The sequence below is a fragment of the Heloderma suspectum genome, chromosome 1 (genome assembly GCF_057233095.1).
Source record: "Heloderma suspectum isolate Gila_16-S chromosome 1, 16-S_ref, whole genome shotgun sequence".
Taxonomy (NCBI): domain Eukaryota; kingdom Metazoa; phylum Chordata; class Lepidosauria; order Squamata; family Helodermatidae; genus Heloderma; species Heloderma suspectum.
In genome coordinates this window covers 379,705,566-379,730,565 of record NC_139458.1, presented here as the reverse complement: position 1 = coordinate 379,730,565, position 25,000 = coordinate 379,705,566, and the positions used below count along the sequence as shown (strand labels likewise).

The window sequence follows — 25,000 nt, the reverse complement described above, 5'->3', positions numbered from 1 at the left end:
AGTTATAGTCCAACACACATGGAGGGTGCCAAGCTGGGGAAGGCTGATTCAATACATGACCCTTTATCAAACTTGGTCTCAGTGAATGACACCAAATTATTTAGGGTGGTTAAAACAAAAAGGGATTGTGAGGAGCTCAAAAACTATCTCTCCAAACAGTGAGAATGGGCATCAAAATGGCAAATGCAGTTCAATGTAAACAAGTGTAAAGTGATGCACGTTGGGGCAAGAAATTCCAACTTTGTGTATATGCTGATGGGATCAGAGCTAACAGTGACTGACCAAGGAAGTGGGGTTGTGGTGGACCACTTGATTAAAAAGTCAACCCAGTATGCAGCTGCTGTAAAAAAAAGGTAAATTCCATGTTAGGCAAAGTTAGGAAAGCAACTGAAAATAAAACTGCCAAACTCATACTTCCCTTATACAAATCTATGGTGTGACCACACTTAGAATATTGTGTACAGTTCTGGTCACCGCACCTAAAAAAAAGGATATTGTAGAGTTGAAAAATGTGCATAAAAGGGCAACTAAAATGATCAAGGGGCTGGAGCAACCCCCCTACGAGGAAAGATTACAACATCTGAGATTGCTTAGCTTAGAAAAAAAAGGCAAGTAAAGGGAGACATGATAGAGGTGTACAAAATTATGCATGGTGTGGAGAAAGTGGGTAGATAGACATTTTTCTCTCTTTCTCTTAATACTAGAACACAGGATCATCCCATGAAGCTGAATGGTGGGAGATTCAGGACAGATAAAAGGAAATACATCTTCACACAACACATAGATTAAACTACAGAATCCACTTCCACAAGATGTAGTGATGGCCACCAGTTTGGATGGCTTTAAAAGGAGGTGAGACAAATTCATGGAGGATAAAGCTATCAACGGCTACTAAACCTGATGTCTATATTCTACCTCCAGTATCAGAGGCAGTATGCCTGTGCAGACCAGTTGCTGGGTAACTTGGGCAGGAGGGAGGGTGCTGTTGCACTCATATCCTGCTTGTGGCTTTCCTGTGGGCAGCTGGTTGGCTACAGTGTGAACAGAATGCTGGACTAGATGGACGCTTGGTCTGATCCAGCATGGCTCTTCTTATGTTCTTGTGTTCAATGACAGTGAGTTAAAGCCTACTCTTCTATGAAAAAGAACGAACCAGAGGCAAAAATTCTGACTTCTGAGGACAAACATTATAAAGATAGTACAAAAAGTAATGTATATTGTGTTTAATATTATTATTATGCAAACTACATTTAGGCTGTCAGCCAGTGGACTTGCACGTTTACTTTTCTTCTCATAGAGAACTGGTGTACTACTCAGTAACTACTATGCCTTGTTCCAAAAAGTTCTGGACACGTCTCCTTCAAAAAAATGCTCTTGCTTAGTGTCCTCGAATGCATACAAGAGCAAAACAGAAACATTTAATTTCACAGTTACTCTCCTGTCTCTGAAAAGATTCAAATTTTGTAGTGCAAAAGGCACAGCAGCTACATGGCCGGAGATTTTGAATCATGCACGCTCTTCAGAACAACAATGGCTTAATTTAGTTGCAAACTCATATGAATTCTTTGTTACAACAACTGATTAGCACATTTGTTCAGGAAATATACATATTAGCAGTGATTTAAACTGGCCTTTTTCTTGCTGCTTTAAATTGCCTTGGTTTAAATAAATCCCACCTTGCCTTAATGAACCCCACCATCAAAAATAAATAAATTTGAACATGTACTTTGTTAAAAACAGTAAAAATGAAAATGGACCAATGTTTTTCAGAAAATTTTCTATGTCAACACTTTCAGAAATTATTTTGACATGACAACAGTCAAAAACAGCAGTACTATCCAAACCCAATTACCACACAGCTTAATGTTTGGATTTGGGGGGCGTGGGGAGGGGAGCAAATGTGTTCCTTTTCAGAAAGTGGCGCTTCATTTCTGACTGCTTTAACCTCTAACCCTTGTATAGCCTGACTCTATCCATGCTTACTTTGAAGTAAGACCTTCTTTTCTTAATTACTCTGTGTCGTGGGGGTGGGGGGGACCTTGAATGTCATTTCTTCCGTACTGACCCTACTCCAGAAATGCACAAACTCCAGAAATGCACAAACTCAGAAATTACTTGTATTTTCCACAATTTTATTACCCATACTAATAAAAAAATAATCTCAATAACTCCAGGTCTAGCATGAGGGCTGAAGTATTCTACCACAGAATAGCTTCATGGTAGTGGATGGCGTAGTTGATAAAAATGAGGATATGCATGTGCCCTTTGACGGTGCACGGGACCCAAAAGACTGATACCATCTCATTCAAACTAAATCCTGGGACAATCTACATGGGTCTTTTACTCTGGTTCTACTCCACCTCCAAGACGATCATGTCAGATGTGCACTCCCCTCCCCATAGCTAGTGCGGCATCTCTTCCTTTAATCTGTATTTTTCCAAAGTTATGTTGTGATGGATTTTCCCATCACAGCGGCCTCAGGTCAGTTTGGGAGTCCATGTGACCTCAGCTGGCTTCAGCATGGGCTGGTGGAAGTGGCACTGACTGGCGGAAGGGAAAGTTGCATGGGGTGGGGGCATGGGGAGAGCAGAGGGCTGAACATGTCTACCCGGAAGTAATTCACTGCCCTCGATTGCACTTTGCCGCGTACAGGAGCAGAGGGGTGGGGAGAATTCCTTTGCCTGTTGTCTGTGTGCCAGAGTTGGGAGAGGAGCCAGCTCTGATGCTTTTGAGAAGTGCAGTTGAGAAGCAGAGGAAGTGCAAAAGTACACAGAGCTGTACTGATTTTAAAAGCTTCACTGAGCATGGGGGCTGGGGGGGGGAGAGCAAGCCTCCGCTCATTCACTCCACCCACCTGACCCCCAAACTAATGCAGTTTTAGGTGCTGTTTGCCCCCACACAACTAGGGTTTTTTTATGATACAGTGCTACTGGCTATCGTTTGCCCCAGGAGGCGCTAACCCGATTTCATGAAAATCCGCATTTAAACAGAATCACCGCAAAAACCGTCTCCATGTAGGTCCGGCCCCTGACTGCCAGTAAGGGCATAAGGGGTCCAGTGAGACCCCCTCTTGCCCTTGGGCCATTGGATATTTGGGTAAGACAGACAGTAGCTTCTGTATAATGTGATCCCGAGTTTTTTTTTTTTTCAAAATCCTGATGACCAGAAGCAGGAATGTCATGGGAAAGGTCTAACAACTTCTGCCAAAGGGTTGATGAGAGAACTAACTGGTGCACTCATTAAAAGGAATCTAATGTTGGAGCAACTGGATACAACAGGTCATCTTTTAGAATAAAATAGAGGCCCCGCGTGACAGGGACAGGGCTCTGCTCTTCCGGATGTGTCTGAACAAATGCCAGTGCCACTACGGCATCACTCTCTTGTAACAACACTGTTCCCTGGAGATGCTGAGGGCGAAATCTTTGGTCTGGTCCTGGGCATCACCTTCCAAGAGCAGGGTAAAGTTCTCAGACTGGGCCAACTGGTTAAAAGTAGGCCAGTCTCTCCCCAAAATCATAGCATGAGACAACACTTACGCATATAAAATGAGTGAGCCCCATGACCTTAGCCCACTGGATAGAGTAGCACTGAATACCACCATGTGTGCACTGCAACATCAAGATCTTCTCCAAGAGAGGGACTTACCCTAGATGTACTAATGGTCTGACTCAGTATAAGTCGGCCTCCTATGTTCCTATGTTCACATGACTAACAAACCAAGGGAAGACAGAGCCTTGCTCCTCTGGTTTTCTGCCCATGGCTATGACTCCCTTGTGTGTGCTAGTGGAGCTGGAAAATATTCCCAACCATGTATGGGATGTTACATCAATTTGTCACCCCTTCTCACTTCGGTGGCTCTATCCCATTAGGACAGTGACTTACACTAGGCTGGTAGTCAGCCTACTGACACCCTTAAACCTCAGATGGTGCGCTTCTGAGCCAGAGCCCCAGATCCACCCAGTCATCCATTGCAAAGGCTTCTGTTAACACAATGCCCCTTCCAGGTGTTAGAGCGATGGCCCGATATCCAGTTCCTTGCTGTTTGGGGAAGGATTGCGAAATATTGTCCCACCATTATTAGCTCAGTGATCTGCTTAGAGCTATGTGTTGCTGGCTTAAGCCAGAGGTCAGGACTCTATTGGGGGTGGGGGGGAGAGAGAAGACTCCTACCCACCCTTTTGTGGGCAAAATGACATCGATGAGTAGAGCCAAGCCCCTGATATCATTCAAATCCTGGCCAAAAGCCCAGCTGGAGCTCCTCCAGCTGATGTTTGACCTGGAAACTGGCTTCACTTGGAGCACCTGCATGCAGCAAAGCTGCCCTGAGTGAGGCACCAGGTGGAGAAGTGCTCCACCAGGCTCCTTGGCCTAAGACCCAGCTTCAGTGTGCATGAAGCCGGGTTCACCAGCTGGGCATTGCTGGGTTGCCAGCTCTTAAAAAGAGTTGGCGCTACTCTTGGGAGTGTGCTTGTTATTGGTTGGGGATCCAGTACAGCCAGACCTTGGACCTCAGAGGCTAGGTTCCCCCAGAATGCTGCCCGCATTTTCCACCATTGTGGCTGTGTCTAGGGGAGGGACACTGCAAAGGTCATGTCTTCCATACTGGCAGTATTCCAGAAATGCATAAATTTAAGAATTGCTTGTATTTTCAACAACTTTATCACACATAGTCAATAACACTGGGGTTGTTGTAAATACAGGAAACTCAGAAGAAAAGGCAAACAAAATATCTAAGGAGATAAGGAGCTTTGCCTAACTCTTAATATGTAGAGACAGATAACAACAGCACCCTCTGAAGGATACGATCCCGACTGGCAAATTGGAGGCAGCGGAACCGCAGTGACCAGGGTTAAGTCAAGGTACATATCAGGATCCCTAGGGTTAGCAGCTGCCCCTCTGTGAAGTAGTATCTCTGGCAGGAATAGTTCTAAGCGAGGAGCTTGGTTCAGTTGCTTGCCTTTGGGAGAAGAAAAGAAAAACAAGTGACTGGGTCACAAAAGTACCTTTTTATTGTGTGTGCACCCAACGTTTCAGGGAACATCTCCCCCATCAGAGGCTGCTTGCACTATCTATATCCACTTCAAAAACTGATCAAAATAAACAGGCATTTTTGTGACCCAGTCACTTGTTCTTCTTGTCACATTGGAGCGCCTCCCTGTTGTCTTTTTGCCTTTGGGAGAACCTGGAGCCCGTGGATCTTTCCTCCTCCTTCTGTCTGTCTCCCCTCCAGCACCTTTTGAATGTCACTTCCTCAACATCCCAGTTTCTCCTTCCTAGTGCTGTGCTTACTCAGCTTGCCTCCCTTAATTTTGTGCCCAAACTTTGGCCCCATTTCCTCCACGGGCCTCTTCCTGTCCCTCACCTCCTCTCCAGTCTCCCTCAGTTGCTGCTTCTCATGCTGCCCTCTCCCCACCCTCTCTGAGGCCTCTTCACTCTCTCCAGCTCTCTCTCCTCCCTCTGTTGCCACTGGCTAGGCTTTATACGCTTCCCGCTGTCACCACACACCTGACAGCATGTGCTGACTTCTGGGCAAGCTGGTGGGCACACACCACTTACATCTATTGTGGCTAGTGGAGCCTCTCATCCCCACCCCCCAGCAAGAGGCGGAATGGAGGGAATGCCACCAAGACCAGACAGAGGCTGGCAGAGTCTTACTCCCCAATAAGCAGGCATATGATTGCATCCTTAACATATATCCACTTGATGTCTGAGAACAGATGCATTTCCCCACCTCTGATGCACAGCCCTTGCTTCTGCCAAGGGAAGGCAAAACAACAAGAAATCTACTTTTCATTAAGTGAACAAAAGTTCATTGCATATGAGCCAAATGAGTGAGCTGCTTTCATGCAGCTTGGCAGGATGCCCAGTTGAAGATCATTTCAAAATATGTATCTCCTTAGGTTCACAAAGCAAGGTCCTCCCTCCGCCACTAGAAATAATGTAATTGCATATTTTAAATGTCATATTCAATTGCTAAGCTACCATGTTTCAGAAGACAGTACATACAGACTACCAAGGTTGACAGAGCCAATAAGGTAAAGGTTGATAGTACTGTGGCTGCCAAAAGCAATGAACTGACCACCCTTAGGTACACGTTCAGGATATAATTGAAGGGTTAGAGGACCCAGGGGAAAGTGAGGGTTAACACATCAAGGCCCATGAAATACACCAAAGACTTCTCTCTGCTTGTCTTGTGTGGAACATGATGCCTCAATCCAAAAAGCTCAATAAACCTCAACCCAAAGAGCTTAACCCAAAGAGCTGCATGCTAAGCAGAACTTCTGAGAGCATTTCTACACCAGGCTAAAATCCCTCAACTTTACCAGAGCTTTCTGCCTCCGTTTCAAATGCATGATCACAACAGGCTCCCTTTACACACGCTTCCCTTCCTCCCCTCCTTTTCCCCCTTATCTGCGTTGTTCTATATGTTTCATTATTCAGCCACTGGATGGTGCTGTGGTCTAGCTCCTCTTACTGCAAGATTTCCTCTTTTCACAAGGGAACGCAATGTGCTGTAATTTGATTGCTGATTTTCTCCGATCTTTAACAAAATGGGGGAAAGATCATTTCACACCGGAGACGCCCTAAAGGTTGACAACATCATGTAAAGGACCCGCAAACTTCTGTGAGTAATCAATCTCAATAGCAGGATAAAAGCCCCATGTATAGAAGCCTTGAGACACCTGCTTTTGTCACCACAACCCACCCCCAGAAGCCCCATAGGGCAGCTTCAGAAACACCCTCCGACAGTGCAAAGAGCTGCTGCTGGCATGGTGTAAGAGTCCCTTTTGCCTGCCTACTGAGGCTCTTTGGATCACAGCCATACACAGCAACCTGTCGCCTACCAGAAAGACTCCCACATCATTGTCTGAAGGGCTGCTGGATGAGTAGGTAATTTCTTAAGCAAGGTCCAGCAGCTATAAGTGCAGGTACAGCTGGAATCTTCAACAGACCTAACAGCTGTCTGGGAAAGCTACAGAAAACCAATCTGAGCTGTGGCTCAGGCTGCAGACGTGTGGGAGAGGAAGGAGGCTGTCTGGAGACATGAGATATTTGCAGGCAGAGGTTGGTCAGGAACAAAATTTCCAGGGAAGCACAATCAACCACCAGACCCACACAGGATGGAGAGTCATAGTAATTCCACATTTTATACAGCTCTTGTGTCAGTTGTATACTGGCCTTACATTGATGTTCCCCACGACAAGCATATGCGCCATTAAACACCCATAAACACATGCCTGAGGAACTTGATTGGGCCAGTTCCCAAAAGCATGTGCACTGTGATTAAAAATGTGTGAACACGTGTGTGTCTGTAACATCCACATATGCATTTGCTGTGGAAAACACCAGGGTAATAAGAGAGTTTTTTGAGGAAATGGTTATGTTTAGCACTTCCCATCACAGCCTGGAGAAGCCTCTTCTTAGCCATTAGTTGGTTCCAGCTGTGGTAGACTTGTTTCGGGGGGTGAAGGTGGCAAGGGGTTCCGCCAAGACTTGCACTGGTGTCCTATAGGGACGTGAATGGCCTCCAGAACCTTTTTAAATAACTAAAACTAAGAGCCAACCTATATGCTACGTTATATGAGTCTTCATATTTTTTTTACACACCTCTGTGTGTGTTTCTAGTTAATGAAGGCTGGTGGCTCTGATGTCAGAAGCACCTTGGATTGCTCCTTTAGAGTTCGGATGGGTTCTGACTGAAACCCAGAGCAGATTTATCGCCCCACTGACATAGGAACCACCAGCCTCCACTGTTTTTAGTAGCAGCCATGGGGAGAATCAGGATTGGGACTGTAACATATAGGGAGGGAGATTTAACCCTCCTCCCACAATGCCACAGTCCTGGTGAAAATTGTTCCATCCCACCCCACCCTGCCCAGCTATTTTCACAGGAAGGAAGCTATATAGCTTGGTGCACCTAGCATATTGGTTCAGCTGGCCTCTGTGACATAGGCCCCATCTACATGGCACCGCTTTCACACACCCCCGTCGCAACTGCGCAGCAATGCAGCTTCGAACTAGCATCCCCTGCAATACACTCACGATTTACTGTGCGCTTCCCTAACAGACTTGCAATGCCCTTTTTTTGCCATTATACTTAAATGCGCAGCTGTGCAGTCCCGTGAGTGTGGGGGTGCAACACTTCATTGGCTGTTTTGTATTTTAGGGGTTGTGTTGTGTCTTTCCATCCCTCGTTAGTTAAAAATTGGTTGTTTTGTCCTCCTTCATTTCAACATCATCTGTTTGTCAGTTCCCCAGCCCAAGACTCTCGCAATGGTTTGCGCTCACAAGCGTGAGCTATACATGCCTACCCATCACTCCGAAATGGTGGCCGGAGCGACGTTGGTCCTCCCCTGAGACATACACCACCACCACCCCAGCCCTTGGGCACTGAGTCCAAAAGCAACCATTGCAAAGATACAAAGCTGCAAAAATGTGTGAAAGTGTGATTAATAACTGAAAGCCTCTCTGTGCCTCTGTAACTGCACAGCTGTGAAGGGGTGGGTGGATAAAGGGGCATCACAGAGCGACGCAAGTACTACGCACACTTACAACATGCCCACTGCAAAATGCAAACTTGGTTTGGGGAAGGGACAGATGGCAGCAAACCCAAAATATCGCAGCAAAATACCACCTTGGAAATCCTCAGTTTCCGGGAGAAAACCACGGATGGCTGCCAAGTGGCAACTACGTCATCTATCCCGAGGGACCTTGACTCACAGCCACCCCAGTGTAAAAGGCTCATGTAGATGGGACCATAGCCATTTCTACCATTTCTAAGCCTTGAAAGATGATAATCTGCATTTCTGCTTTATGCCACACAGAAGCGCTCTCTCTCTCTCTCTCTCTCTCTCTCTCTCTCTCACACACACACACACACAGAGTCTTTCCGCACTATGTTACATCCTTTCAGGACCAGACTAGAAATAAGGTTGTTTATATAAGACAGTGATAGCACTGGCCTGGTGTGCCAATGGTGTATTACTAATGGAGAAATGGAAAGGGTATCATGCACCTATGGCAGAAGCTCCTTGTGTTAAATAGATCAAAGAGGTTTTTTTGTGGAGACCCTCAGAGCAGGCTCCAGAGAAAGACACTGATTATGTGACACTTCTGGGTGGCTAGGGGATGGAAATGGATGACCCTGCTTTGCAACGGAAGCTGACTGCCACAAAGATTGCCATTTTGCTGTTGTCACTATAGCTGCCTTGCAATGGCCACATCTGTCTTGTGTTCTATGATTTGACTTCAAAATAATGCCTGTATAAGTGTCCTTTCACTAGGGATTTCAAAGTAATCATGGCCACATCAGCAGCCTGACCATCAGGTTTAAAAAAAAACCTTCTAGGAATATTTTGGATGGAATTGTTATTTTCCAGTAATCATTTCCTTTTCTCCACTGAGTCAATAGTGAATATCTGAGATGTATGACTTTGCTGCACCTACTCATGCATACGTGTCTGTAGAAGTAATTTGTTAAGGTTGTTCTCTGACGCCATCTGAAACATTGACACCACCCACAGTCTCATCCTACTTTCACTAGTTCACCAGAGCTTTATTTCAAACACAAGCTCAGCCATCACAAGACAGCTAGAGTTTACTAATCTCAAATACAGAATGGGTCCTGTCTCAAGTGGTACTTGAAAGTCATCCTGAAACTTATTCCTGTATTTAGGAAACCTGGACCATAAGCTAGAATAATCACCAATGGTGTTCTTCTGTTTCGTTTGATCAAAGGTACAAAACAAGTCTGTCCGCTCACAGTATTATTATTTGCAATGGCTTTAGAATCATTTGCAATCTATAGATACAATAAAAATATAGGTAAATATATAAACAAAATATGTTTTAATGTAGATAATACTGCTTTAACTATTACAAACTCCATAAAACCACTTCAAGAACTTGATAAAAAATAGACAGATGTGGATACTGAGCTAGGTAAAAGATTAATAAGGATAAACTAGAAATAGGAAACCTCGAGCAAAGCATATCAGATGATGCTTTGGGGCAATATTTAGATACTTGGTCATACATCTCAGACAGAATAGGGGAACACTGCTGTTGTTTTTTACATGAAACTAAGAGCATCTTTACACCAGCCTAAACCCCCCCATTTAAACAGGGCTTTCTGCTTCCATTGTAAATGCAGGATCACGGCTGACTCCCTTTACACACGCTTCCTTTCCCCCTTATCTGAGTCTTCCATATGTTTCATTATACAGGCACTAGATGGTGTTGGGGTCTAGCTCCTCTTATAGTGGGTTTTCCTCTTTTCATGATGGGAACTCAAGCGGAACTCAAGCGCTGTAATTTGATCGCTCATTATCTCCAATCTTTTAAAAAACAGAATAAAGGTCATTTAGTGCAGGAGACACCCTGGAGGTTAACAACGCCATCTAAAGGACCCACAAACTTCCGTGAGTAACCAATCTCAATAGCAGGATAAACGCTCCATGTAAAGAAGCCCTAAGGTTTTCCCACTAGGAAACTTGGACACAGGAAAGTAGCATGTACAAGCTCTGAACCCAGGAAACTTTACAGTAAATTACATGGATCGGACTTACTCCCTTATGACTGAAAGTTTTGGAAGCTTCTTGTTGGAAATATAAAAACTGCTTCCCTCCCTGTCCCAAGAAAGAATGTGTATGGCAGCATTATTGGAGGAAGAATCCTTCTCATTGGACTCTTTGCAATTTTAGCAAGAAGCCAGTTTCTCCACCCATCCTTTAAAGTTTTCTGACCCCTGGAATAGAGAGCCAGATATCTAGCTAGCCCTGCAGACCATTATTCCCCGACATTTGCAACCAAGGAAATCATTTTCCAGGCTCAACTCTCCTCCCACATCAACTACCTGGCCAAATGCAAACTGCTAGCAATGCCATGAGTTAATCATGTTTCTCTCTATGGGTTTCAGTTACACATGTTCTCCTTTATCCCAGTGCCAGCAGCACAGCTGCCTCCTCCCTGCAGATGAACGCACTTGGCCCTTTCCTTGGCCGTGTGTCTCTTCCTTGCCATGCTTTGAGTCTTGCATACAGCTGAAGATGGGAGATAAGGAGCTTACCTCCCCCCGCCCCCAGTTTATGGTCACAAGGCACTGGCATTGATTGCAGCATCTTTGAAATGTTGAACAGTCACTCTGTGGTGCACTTATTCTACTCTGTGATCCTGACATTCTCTTCAGACATTTTCGTGCTCCATTTTCCTTATTTAGCTCGACTCTGGGCATGATTCACCTACCGCAGACAGGGAACGAGGAGAGATTTACTCCAAAAAGAAATGACGTAGCTCTCCCCACTTCCATCTGAACTGGAAAACAGAGAGTAAAGAGCAGGTTAAAATTCATCATGGGCAAGAGCATGAGTACAGTGAGTTCAGTTTGGTCACAGTGAAACAGATCCCTTTGGGTGAATACTCCAATTTACTTTTGTCTCTCTGCCAAAAAGCCTTCTGGCCTTGTAGTAACAATCTCCATTCCATAATTTCTTTCATCGAAGATCTCCTCGCAAAGTACAAACATCCTCAATCAAATACTGCACCACCCCTGGAAAGTATTATAGTAAAAGCTATATAGCAGCCTTCCTTCAACACAGTGACATCCCAATGTTTTGGACTACATCTCCTATCAGCAGAGCCAATGGAAAGGACGAGAGGAGTTGTAGTCCAAAACATAGGCAAGGTGCCACATTGGAGAAGGCTGCTATATATTATAAGTGAAACAGCTAGGGCCAAACCACAAGTTACATACAAGCACACATAACTCTAACCCAACAACGCTTTTGAAAGAGGTATTTCAAAAGAGTCATTTGAAAATGTGGGCAAGGGGCTGGAGAAATGGCAGATATGGGAATGGTTAAGTACTTTTATTTGTTTTATTCAACATTACTTTTAGGCCACCTTTAAAGATAAAATCCTCTCCATTCAGCCCTTCTCCACTCCCAATCACCCTTCTTAATCCCATCTCAGCCCTTCTTAATTCCATTTTAAATTAAGTCATAGGTAAAAGGCATCATATCGATGATATGAGTTTGGGCTGTCCTGGTTACCATGAATCTTTATGGTTTTGCTGCAAGTGTTGTCCAACAGGGGCCAGGGACTTAGCAAAGCCAAGTTCCTGGGTAGCTTCTCCGGGCTAAGGAAGACAATGCCCATTCATCAGGAGCTGCCAGGGCTAGGGCTTGAAACCTTTGGCTCTGTGGACAGCTGCTCCATGTTGGGAAGCCGGCAGGGCTACAGGTTGGAATGTTTTTTCTAAGACATAAAGGCCATTGGCTGTCCTTACCGAGAAGCTTCCCATTCAGCCTGGAAGCCTGCCTGAGCAATGAAAATCATTCCTGGCTTGGCTAGTTCTCTGGTTTGACCGCTGGCTCCCACTTCATAGCTACCTACAGCTTAGCTCTGACACAGCTCAGAGCCTGGAGAAGGTGACACCACGCAGCTAAGGGGAGGGACAGAGAAACAGTTTGGAGCAAGTTCTGCAGACTGAATGTTACTAGTGATGATAGCAAACCCTCCCAGCTGCACACACGATCCAGCTCTTCTCAGAAGAAACCAAACTGTTTCCCAGAAGATTGGGAAATAGTTCTGTAACAAACAATATGTCTGGCACCTCCAACCCTGCAAGGTAGGACAGGCTGTAAGACATTCTTTCCCTATATTCCTGAAATGTAGGCCGCCGCCACCACCCACATGGATATTATTTCCTGGATATGGAGGAAGGCACGTGTTTAATCTTACAAAGAAGGGCAATCCCCTTTGCCAGAGTTTCCTTTAAATTGCTTAGAACCAGGTCACTATGTTTGCCATGTGGTCTAGCCATGCTGGATGAGGCCAATGTCTAGATTAGGCGAAGAACTTAATGAAATCCACTTTCAAATTGAGTTTATTTATTATAATACTTTTATAATGCTTAATATATTAAAAACCCAAAGCGGTTCACAATAGATTCAATAAAACAATTTAAAAACAAGATTAAAATACATAATTAAAAAACATTAACAGGTTAAAAATATTACAACACCATAAACAGGAAAACAGGGTAGTAGCAGACTCCCTCACAGGTCAGGGAAAGCCTGTGTAAACCAGCGCATGTTTAACAGACATTTAAAACTACGTATCATTTCTGACTCTCGAAGTTCATATGGGAGAATAGTCCAAACTGTGGGTGCCACCACTGAAGAGGCCCACTCACATGCCGCTACCTGGCAACATTTCATTGGCCATGGAACAGCCAATAAGGCCTCCTCAGAAGATCTCAGGTGTCGACTGGGTATATATGGGGGAAGACCAAGAACCAAGCAGCAGGAAGTTCAGAAATGATCAGCTGCCTTTAAAATAAAATGAAACATCAAACTAGTTCACTAAAAACACTTACTGGGACCCTAAGGTTAGGGTCCAAATTATGGAATGATCTCCCTGACAAGGCCTGCCTGGCACCAACATTTTTATCTTTCCGGTGCCAGGTTAAGACCTTTCTTTTCTCCCAGGCATTTGGCAGCATATGATAAGTTTTAATTGATCCTGGAATGGCGTATGGTTATGCTTGTCTGCTTTGAGATTGCTTGTTGAGGTTGTGTTAGATATATGTTCTTGTATATTGTTCTGTTCATGTGTTTTTATGGAATTGGCTTTTAAAATCTGCTGTTGTTGTTCAGTTGTTAAGTTGTGTCTGACTCTTCGTGACCCCATGGACCATAGCTCGCCAGGCATTCCTGTCCTCCACTTTCTCCCGGAGCGTGCTCAAGTTCATATTCATTGCATCAGTGATGCTATCTAGCCATCTCATCCTCTGCCGTCCCCTTCTCCTTTTGCCTTCAATCTTTTAAAATCTGTATATTGTACTTTTAAATGTTTTGACCTTTGTAAACCACCCAGAGAGCTTTGGCTATTGGGCAGTATAGAAATGTAATAAATAAATAAGAGTAACTCACCAAGCAGCTTACAGGTGTGTGGGGGTGGGGGGTGGGGGGTGGGGGGTGGCCCACCTAGGGCTCTATAGCATGGGTTAGTCTTGCCTTACCTCTTCGCTAGCCAGTTGGGGATAGTTGCCTGGGCATGTTCTTTGTTCCGAGACATGTCCTAACAGAGGGGAGGAGGAAGTTCAATTTGTTACAAGCGCAGTTTATTCCAAGCCAAGGCCTTCCCCATCTCCCCCTATGACCCTGCAAAATACCCTTCCTCCCTCATCCTCTCACCCAATAGCAAGTTGCATTCCTTCACCTGCTTCCTTGTCTCCAAGCCCACTTCTGACTGCTTATCTTGTTGCTTCTGAGCCAAAAAAAAAGTAAGAATTATGAAGCTGTGTGACATTTCTATATTTTAGAATGATCTGGGACTTTCTAGCTGGAATTAGCTGAGACTGAGGAGCAGCCTGGTGGGGGGCTGCACAAATTGTTGTCTGGGAATATGATTCACATTTAGTAGCTGTGCTACTTCTAATGGCCTCCATTTGCCTCCACTACACCCTTAAATGACGAATATTACAAAGATGCCGTGCATTTCCACTGCTCTCTTATCCAAAAGGAGTTAAAGCCTGGGCCTCTGACTTCTTGGGGAAGTGGGCAGCATGGGAGGGAGGATACTGTTGCACTCATACCTTGCCTGTGGGTCTCCTGTTGACAGCTAGTTGGCCACTGTGTATAGAATGCTGCACTAGATGGACCCTTGGTCTAATCCAGCATGGCTCTTCTTATGTTACGTTGTGGCTCACCAAATCTTTGGCCTACAACTCCCATGATCCCTCACCATTGGCTATGGTAGCTAGGGCTGATGTGAGTTGTAGGCCAAAGATCTAGAAGATCACAAGTTACCCATCCCTGATGTAACACTGTACTCGAGCCTTTCTTCAGGTCTATTAAGAAAAAGCTGCTGTTTCAACCTAGAGATCCAGTACATACCTCATGTCTGGACGAGTGCTTCTGCTTTCTTTATGTTTTTTATGAGATGGAACTATGGGTGATCTAGAACCACATCAAAATGGGGAAGTGGGCTGTAAGGTAGCCCCCTTGAGGCAGAGGTTGAAGCCAGGGCCTGTGGTCTGCTTAAGGCTGTTCTTCAATACAGCAATTCTAAAACACGCTTACTCCAAAGGGGATGACTCAGCTGGCATGCCTCTTAATGTATATCAGGGTGTGGTATAGAAGCATCATTAGCTCTACCAAGTAAAGACATCAGTATTGATCCATTTAGCACAGGATGGGCAACTTGTGGCCCTCCATATGTTGTTGGACTGCAACTCCCATCAGCCCCAGCCAGCATAGCCAATGGTGAGGGATGATGGGAGTCGCAGTCCAGCAACATATGGAGGGCCACAAATTCCCCCTCCCCCGATTTAGCACAACTGATGCAGAGCACAGAATTGTGTGTCCCTGGGGCAGAATCCAACTAAAGTCCTACTTAGAGTAGACTCACTGAAGTTAATGGGACTTCAGTTTGTCATGACTAACTTAAGTCCCATTTGTTTCAATGAGTCTACTCTAATAAGACTTTAGTTGGATTCTGCCATTGGTGCACAGTTCACTTCAGAAATCAAAGATTTGACTATCACACCACAGACTTGTACATTCTGTGCTTTAATGTGGACTAAAGGCAGAATGCTGAGCAGCTGAGGTAATGTGTTCACACAGCAACGAATGTTACTAAGCACACAGTGAAAGCATTTCATTTTCTTTTGGCTTTTTTCCACCTGTAATGAGTTGCAAGAGGCAAGGCTGAATTTTACAGATTGCACGTGTCAGATCTCTGCCTGATAGGATGTCAAAGCCTGGTCCTTAAAATGGCCATCCCCAGCACAGTCTGGAAAGTTCCCCATACACTAAACTGTGCCCTTGCATGTGTCAGTGCTCCTTAGAATCTGGGTGAACAACTAAGCCTGACGTCATTCTCCATTCACAGTTTGGCAGAAGGGCCCAGGGTGACGTCTGGAGCAGCTTTGGGGCTGATGATGAACAGCCCTTGGAGAGTCTGTGGGCTTCTGCATCATTCATCTGCTAGACTCACTCTGTGTTCTGCTATTGGAAACCCTGAGGTTTTCACCAATCCGTTCAGTCAAAGCCTGGTCAATCCTAAAAACAATCCTAAAAATATCCCAAGTGCTCTATGGTGAAGATCACTTACCAAGGAAGTTGCTTTCTCCAGGACTTCAGAATCACCAGTTAAAAGCCCATCACTGCGTCAGATAACATCAGAGTGATGGTTTGGCATGAGGATTCTTATGCTTTAATTGCCCAATTAGACATTGGATTAGCTGCATTTTAGGAACCTTGACTGTCAACTTTCTCCAGCAAAGGCATAGTGCCGCTTTAGCAGGATGAGGAGGTGGTTAACAGCATGGTGACAGCATGCTAGTCACCCACACGCCAGATTTGTTCACTTTGCCAGATTCCATATCGCTTGCTGCTAGTCCATTGTAACAGGATCAGCATGTAGGGAACAGCAACTGTCACAGAAAAGCAGCAATAGCCATACCAAACCCTCTGATGACAGGTGCTTCTTCTGTGAGGGGCTTCCTGTTTCACTTCCAGGTTTACTGCTGTCAGGGTTGGATCTGAGCCCATAGAGTCCCAAAGCAGCTCCGATTCTGAGGAAGAGATACAAGCCATGGGAGAGGAACCCGTTCGCTTTTCAAAGGCGAAGCTGGAGGGAGAGCCCCCCCCCACTCACATTCCTGGGAGCGACTGTGACCCTGGCATGGAGAGGGAGGGACAACTTGAGCTTCTAGACGCGAGGCGCAGGCGCAGAGACAAGTGAGAGGTTGCGGGCACTGAGAGGAGGTGCTCAGCCAGACTGGTGTGATGACAACAGCTGCGCCCTGAGGCCCCACAGGATAGGGGGGGACTCTCCCCTCCTACTCCTTAAATTCAGAGAGTTGCCGCACTTTTTTCCAAACAGAGACCAACTGACGTCCTAACTCTTAGATTCCCCTGGTAGGCTGCCCCTTTGTATTTCCACTTAGTCTCAGGCAATTAGCATCTGTAAGCTTCATTAGGTTGAATGGAAATAAAGCCTTGGAAAGGAGCCCTTTTGTCTGCATGTTGATTCTGGCTACTGGAGGATTTCAGAAGGCAGCAGGGGCATTCATGACAACTGCAACCATCATGTCAGGAGCACCCTAGCTGCCTCTTACAGTCCCCTCCAATAGCCAACTCAAGACACAGGCGAAAAGGATTCTTTCCAAGGCTTTATTCCGTTTAAAACTTAATGACTCTTTCAGATGCTAATCACCAGCGACTAAGCAAGGAACTGCACTGGGGTAGTTACAGAGTAGCCTAAGCTCCAGGTAAGGCAGTTGGTTCCCATTTGAAGGGGGAGGGCAGGAAGACTCTGAACTTATGGGCTATGGAGAGGTCCTCCCTCTTACCCTTGGGTCCTCGGGACGCGACCGTTGTTTTAGCGCCAAATGAGCAGAGCGCCTCCTCTCAGCACCCTCCATCTGGCGCTGCTCCCTGCGTCTGTGCCAAGCATCCAGCAAATCCCTATCCCCTGCTCTCTCACTGCCAGGGTCACTATCTCTCTCAGAAATGCAGACAGGAGGAATCTCTCCCTGCCGCTGTGCCTGTGATTTATGAGTGAGCTCCTCTCCCATGGGTTGTTGCTCTTCCTCAGAATCAGAGCTGCTCTGGGGTTCTATGGGGTCAGTTTCCACCCTGACCCATCAGTGGTGAAGCGGATTTATTTATTTATTTATTTATTTTATATCCCGCCTTTCAGCAACAAAGGCAACAGGAATGTAAGCATCTTTACTTTGCTCCTTGCTGTCTAGTTTTATGAAAAAAATATTGTACTGAAAGGTTTCATTGCATTAACACTACAGCTGTTGCGGAAGATCATGGCTGAGCACATGGCAAAGTGGCTATCCAGTTGCTTCACTGTACATCCATTCAGGGCTGGCTCAAGACATTTTGCTGTGTGAGACAAAGGTCAAGATGATGCCCCTCCCCATTCCATGTACAAAAGCCACTTGGACCAGCAATTTTACACTGCTGATAGGACAGCATCTTCCACCTCCCCTGGGGGCAGCAGGCTAGCTTAGGGCCTCCTGGGGCAGGCTGCATCCTCTAACAGAGGAGAACGGCTTGTGGGTCAAGAGGAGCAGATAGGGGGCTGCTGCTGCTGCTGCCTCCACCCAGCAGCAGCTACCTGTGGTGGTCACCCCAGTAGGCCTAACAATAGGGCCAACCCTGCATTCAGATAAACGGTAAACCCATGAAGAGAAGAAACCAGCAGTAGGTAGTCAATTTGTCACTGTTGACTAGGCATTTGGTTGGTTTAATAATCACTTACCTGTTTGATCTCAATACAGAGCAGGTAAGCCTGCATCTTACTATCAACTCTTAAAGAAAAACAGCCAGTACAATGGCATTATTTTAGGACCTGCATTTACTTTGAGAGAGATTTGGAGGGGTTGAGTATTTGATTGAGAAATCATGGCATATCAGATATACACTTAAGATGAAAGATATTTTTCGAGCATTACACTACCATAAGGAACAAATTCTGTTATACTGTAGCCAGTCTGATCTGACTGAGAATGTGCCTCCAGACACAGTATTTATACTTCTATTCTGACTTTTTCTGGTGCTTTAATAACATAGCAAGGAGTATCTAACAGATGAGAAGGAAAGAGGACAGATCCCATTTTAGAAAATTAAATAAAGGAAAATCTCACATGCAATTGAAAATACAGAAGGCAAACAATTATAATAGAACTTGATCAAGTTCCACATGTGACCCTTTGCAGCTCTTTCTAAGCTTCACTGGGAGTTTTGTGGTATAACAATAAGAGAAGCATTGCTCGGAACAGACAAGCATAGATCAGAAGATGGAACCTCCTGTACTTGAGTGCCCCCTATCTTGCTATGTAATTCTGGTTGGATCCAGCACGGAAAACTGTTGAATCACTAACATCTGGTAACATGACATCTTACTTCAAAATGATTCAGAATAAAAGCTTTGGGTTAATATCCGTGGAAACCACTACATCTTACTTTCCTCTAAATGTTCTAAGTGACCCAGCCCAATTCTTGTTTATTTTATAGATTTTGTGGGTTTTGTTATGAAATTATAAGGAATAGAAATCATTCCTGTAATCTGCTGCACACATCCATCTTGGTGTTTTCAGACTTGCAATCATTTGCTCAAAAAATTCCCAAAATTCCTATTCTCAATGGAATATTTATATACTGGTTACAAACTACATACTGAATTCTAGTTGGTGAACTTTTGCAGTGCCCTCTGGCAGAACTTTGAGAGCCAGTGTAGTGTAGTGGTGAGAGTGACGGACTGGGGGCTGGGAGATCCAGGTTCTAGTCCCCATTTGGCCATGGAAGCTCACTGGGTGCCTTTGGGCCAGACTTTGGGTCAGTCTCAGCACAAACTAGCTCACAGGGTTGTTGTTGTGAGGATAAAAATGGAGAGGAGGAGGATAATGTAAGCTGCCTTGGGTTCCTTGCAAGAGGAAAAAAGGCGGGATATAAATGCAATCAATCAATCAATCCATCAATCAATCCATCAATCCATCAATCAAGGGTGCTTCCAGACAGGGGGCTCCTAGCTCTGCCACTCAGAAGGTATTGCTATTCTTTCTTCTTTTCCTTGATGGATTTTCTGCAGTAAGAGAAAATACGGAAGAAGCACTGGGAAAATGTGGGAGGGTTTTTTAAATTATTAGTGTTACATTTATATCCCACCTTTTTTCCTCTTGCAAGAAACCCAAGGTAGCTTACATGGTCCTCTTTCTCTCCATTTTATCCTCACAACAACCCTGTGAGGTAGGTTAGGCTGAGAGTCAGTGGCTGGCCCAAAGTCACCCAGTGAAGTTTCATGGCCAAGCAAGGACTAGAACCTGGATCTCCTATGTCCCACTCTAACCACTACACCACACTGGCTCATAACCCAGTGGGTTATGAGTAGAAGACAATGTCATCTGGAACTTCCATACAAGTCCATGAATGAGACAAAGCAATGGCACCACAAAAGCTTGTCTGGAAGCACCCATAATCAGGATGTAGCAGAAATTACCAAATCAACTTCTATAAGTAACCCTATAGTTACTATAAGAGTTTCTGTTTCTTGAAGCAAAGCCAAGAAGAACAAAAATAACAATATGCCCCTTTCCCCCTATATTTTCTGTCTGCCCCCCTCCTTAGAATGCAAAGTCCCCACTTGACCATGCAAGCTCACTGGGTGACTTTGGGCCAGTCACAGACTCTCAGCCCAACCCACCTCACAGGGTTGTTGTTGCGAGGATAAAATGGAGGAGGAGGATTATGTATGCTGCCTTGGATTCCTTAAGGAGGAAAAAAGTTGGGATATAAATGTAATAAAATAAAAAATAGTCAATCATTGTTCTTCTACTGTAAGCTACAGGCAGAATTGTACTTGACTTTCCACATTCAGTGGGAATAGAGCTTTTTATGTTTATACGTCCTGCTATGTTCCATCCACACTAGTGGGTGTGACATTGATTTATTCACTCACTCATTCATTCATTTATAATAATTATATACTACTTTTTAATGAAATGTTCTCAAAGGAGTTTACATAGTAACAGGTAGCTTACAAACACATTAGAATAAAATTGATTACAGTTTCACGGGGCAGGCTTTGTAGATCTTCTGTCCTTGCACAAGAACAAATAAGGAACAGATTCCCTTGCCCATGCCTGGTATCTGCTCAGATCTTGGCTCTTGAACAGTAACCATGTTCCTGGAAGCACCTGTTCAGCCCAACCCAAGACCGAATTCAAGAACGAATCAGTTCATGTCCAAGCCAGGAGAACAGGGCTGCTCCTGTTGTCACTCAGGTCTTCCCTCAGACTGATGACTTGATAGCATTTGGAACCCTCACAGGGGGGTGGCTGTATCCATCTAGGCAGGATATACATCCATCTATCCAGGCAGGGAGGGATCATTCAGAGCACACCATTTCTTAATCAAGTTTTGAGTGATATTTAATCAATTATTTAATTTGAGCTAAACAGCTTTTTAATTTGGATGTTATTGTGAGAGTACTTTCATAGTTGTTCTTTAAGGGTTGGATCCAGGATCTGTCTTCCATGACAGGCAAGGCTCCACTCACAGAGCTTCGCCACATGAGGCTAAAATCCCACATCCTTACCGGGGCTTCTGTTTCCAAATTCTTTGCGGGATTAAGATCAGCTCCTTTACACAGGCTGACACGTGCTATTTTTATTTCTCAGCAAGCTCTATATGTTTCATTTTACAGCCACTAGAAGGTGCTGCTGTTATAGCTCCATTTCGGAAGTACAGAGCAAGTAAAGCACTTCATTGCACTTCCTAGAAAAAAAATTGGGCTTTCCCCATGTTTTACGAAGGTAGGGTAAAGGTCATAAACTGCAGGAGGGGCTCTGTAGGTTGACGACATCATCTAAAGGACCAAAAACTTCTACGAGTAACCAATTGTAATTGCACGATATAAGTCCCATGTGGAGAAGCCCACAGAAGGTCCTTCCACTTGATTTTTGGGGATCCCCCTCCCCCCACACACCACAGCTCACCCCATTCAGCAAGATCTCCTGACTTTCTGTGTAGCATTGTCAGGGGGCTGTAGGAGAGGAGGGGGCAAGAAAGTCTACTCCCGCCAGCGCAGTTGATCTAGCGGAAATCTGGATCCATTCTTTTATAATACTTCTTGAAAATAATTACCATATACTCTGCAACAAGTGAAGAGGTTGGAAATTGGACTGGACCAGTAAAATAGTCGCCTGTTTCACAGTCCTGATTTGAAAAACAAAAGACCAGAGATGGGACATGCTAATTCTTTCTATCTCCCACAAGCCCAGCACAGAGATCATACTAAAACACCACATCTGGCTATATACTATGCCAGAAGGGTTTTTTTCCCCTTATATTTTTTTTATTTACAAAAGAAAAAATATCCCACCAATTTTCAAAGAAACTTGTGACAGTGTACTATAAAATGATCATTAAAGCACAACTAAAATTCCAGAATAAAGCATTTATCCACACAATCTAGACTACATGACATCATGCTATCCACCCTTTCATTATTCAGTTCCCATTAGTGAATACATCTAAACAACATAGTGTTTCTGTAGTCAGTCATTAGTTATGTTCAGCATCAGAATACTGTATTTGAGAATCATCTCTTTCCCACAATCCTATACATGTCTACTCAGAAGTTAGCTCCATTGAATTTGATGGAACTTGCTCCCTGATAATTGGGTATAGGATTGCTCAGTTTCAGTGCAATTCTATACATGTCTACTCAGAGGTAAGTCCCACTGACTTCAATGGCGTTTACTCCCAGGTAAGTGGATACAGGTTTGTAGCCTTAAACTGGATTTTGCTGCGAAAGCCATTCCGGATTTCTAGGCAACATGTCCACAAGATTCATTTAGGGCACAATCCTATCAAGATAGGCGGCTCCCTCCAAACTCGGAGGTGACCACCTATCCTAAGCAAGGCAGGAGAGGCATGGGGGGGGGGGATTGTTCCCTCCACACCTCTCCTGCCCTGCTATTTTCTGCTAGACAGCCGTTTTCGGCTGTCTAGCCGTGGAGAGCGACCGGGACAGGAGGCTGCTGTATGACACATGGGAGGTGTTGTACACACAGCTCCGCTTTCCCCGCCCTGGAACACCCCCAGCCCCACCCTTTTTCAGTCACTCCATGCTCCTCTTCCCAGTGTGGAGGATGGGGCTTCTCCGTGCTGCCTTCAAGGCAATGCGGACATGGGGGGAGGTCGGTTTTCCAGGAATGTTGAATGTGTTCTGGGAATGTGTCTAGTGGCCATAGGATTGCTCCCTTAAATACTGATATTTCCAAATGATAGGCTTAGAATTAACTGAACTAGCAATAGCTTTCTGCTAGATGTGTGTCTCCCTGCAAAGCTGCACTGTGACCAATCTGAACCACCCAAGAGAGTCTGCCACATTAGAATGAATGGAGAGAATAAGAACCACACAATGGCGGTTTGATCTTTCTAAGGCAGAAGCATATATAGCTAGCCCACAAACCACAACCTTTCATTTTAGTGTTCGTGATTCTGGTAGTATTTGTGCCTTCTGCCACAGAGGGAGAAGAAACTGGATACAACTCTAATACCAGACTTTTAGGGCTTTTCTTCCTGAGGCATTCATCATGCACTCATCATTCCCTACTCACAGTTGTTTATGGGGTCTTTAGACAATGTTGTGACCCTCCAGTTTAGCTTCTATGTCTAACAAGCACTTCCCATGAGTTTTTTTAGCGCAGGGAAAATGCGTCGTTTAACTGTGAAAGCTAATGAAACTGCTTTTTTCATTTGGGTATTTGCGCTATTCTGCTGTAACACAATGCCACCTCGAGGTTACGTTATGGAAAAGCAGGAAAGGAAACACGCTTAGCGCAGCGCAATTCTGCGATGAAACCGAAAGTAGATACAGTGGATTAACAATGGATTAACAGCCTCATTTAGAAAAGCTCTAACTCTAACAAAGCCAACATATAGAACTATTTAAATTGGTGGAAGAACAGAGCACTGATCAGGCATAAATCTTTCTATTGCCTGTGAAGCCATGTGCAAAGCAAGGGCATGCACATTTGTGCATACATGTGCATTTAGCCACATATACACATGGTACAGGCCCACTTGGCAGCAAGTTACCAAAATGTGCATTCTTCTCACATGACTGTGTACAAGTGATACTGTAGGAAATTCACCATGTAGTAAAGCAGTCCTTAACTATTTTTTTTTAAATATTTTATCTATTTTCCAGAATCCAAAGTACAGGAAGCAAGGGCTATTCCACTCTGCACTAGCCAGGACTCAGCTGGAGTTTTGCGGCCTCTTCCGGGTGCTACTGTCTAAGAATAATATGTTTAATTCAAAAGAGGACAAGCAGCATGATACGGAAGTTGGAGTGCAAAATATATGTGTGAAAACGTCACAGGAACAGGGCATATCATCCAGGGGAAAAGAACTGGGTGTGACAGAGCAATCAGCTGTCAGGGTGGAAACTGAGCCGATAGAAGCCCAGAGCAGTTCTGATTCTGAGGAGGATCAGCAATCTGTGGGAGAGGAGCCAGCTCATCCCTCACAGGCACAGCAGCTGGCAGAGATTCCTCCTGCTGGCATTCCTGAGATAGATAGTGACCCTGGCAGTGAGAAAGTGCGGGAGGGGGGCTTGCTAGATGCTCAACGCAGACGCAGGGAGTGACGAGCGATGGAGGACACGGAAAGGAGGCGTAGCGCCCGTTTGGTGCACAAGCAACGGCCGCGTCCTGTGGACCCAAGGGAAAGAGGGAGGATCTCTCCCTAGCCCATAAGTTCAGGGTCTTCAAGTGATTCTCCTTCAAACGGGGACCAACTGACTACCCGGAGCATAGGCTACTCTGCTTTTCATTGCTTAGTCGCTGGTGATTAGCATCTGAAAGAGTCATTAAGTTGTAAAAGGATTAAAGCCTTGAAAAGAATCCTTTCGTCTGTGTCTTGAGTTGGCTATTGGAGTGTACTGAAAGAGGCCGCTAGGGTGCTCCTGACATCAGCTCTCAGACAAATAAAAGGGTGTAAAAATCATAGATACAATAAGAATGGAGAATGAGTGTAGACACAACTTAAATATTTAACAGTGCAGTCCTACACATGTCTACTCAGAAGACAGTCTGACTGAATTCAGTAGGGTTTATGCCTAGGAAAGTGGGCATAGGATTGCAGCCTAAAAAAACTTCTCCAGCTTCAAGCTCTTGTCATTCTTTCTTGGAGCTGTCAGCATGCATTTCTTCTGCTGCTGAATAACTTATTGGTGGGTGATTATGAATGTATTACTAGGATAAGCCCACCCAGTGTTTTGCTACCGAATCAAACTGTCCTGTTTATAATTTCAGTTTAAAGGATTTGATTTTTTTATTTGCATCCCCACGCTCAGTATTGATTTTTACTTGCATCCTCACACTCAGTATTACACCATTAGCCAGGTCACAGTATCCTTGCCTGCCTCACTGCTGTTAAACTCTAGGGTAGCCCAAGCCCCCTTG

General features: G+C 44.8%; 1 protein-coding gene across 8 annotated transcripts in view; it reads right to left on the bottom strand.

Annotated features, from left to right (window-relative positions):
• LOC146359929 (uncharacterized) overlaps positions 1 to 25,000 on the bottom strand; it is an 88,196-nt gene that overhangs the window by 21,098 nt on the left and 42,098 nt on the right. The window contains exons 2-6 of one of the 8 annotated variants that reach the window (XM_084828458.1): positions 21,669 to 21,740; positions 14,224 to 14,271; positions 14,024 to 14,082; positions 11,245 to 11,313; positions 9,540 to 10,337 (exon numbers count right to left, since the gene is read on the bottom strand). In XM_084828458.1, the coding sequence (XP_084684584.1) occupies positions 10,247 to 10,337; positions 11,245 to 11,313; positions 14,024 to 14,082; positions 14,224 to 14,271; positions 21,669 to 21,740 (339 nt within the window). In that variant the 3' untranslated portion in view covers positions 9,540 to 10,246. Of the gene's footprint in view, positions 1 to 9,539; positions 11,314 to 12,870; positions 13,332 to 14,023; positions 14,083 to 14,198; positions 14,272 to 16,119; positions 16,172 to 21,668; positions 21,741 to 25,000 lie in introns of those variants that run through there. The other 7 variants (XM_084828460.1, XM_084828459.1, XR_014786852.1 and 4 more) reach the window with 7 other exon arrangements.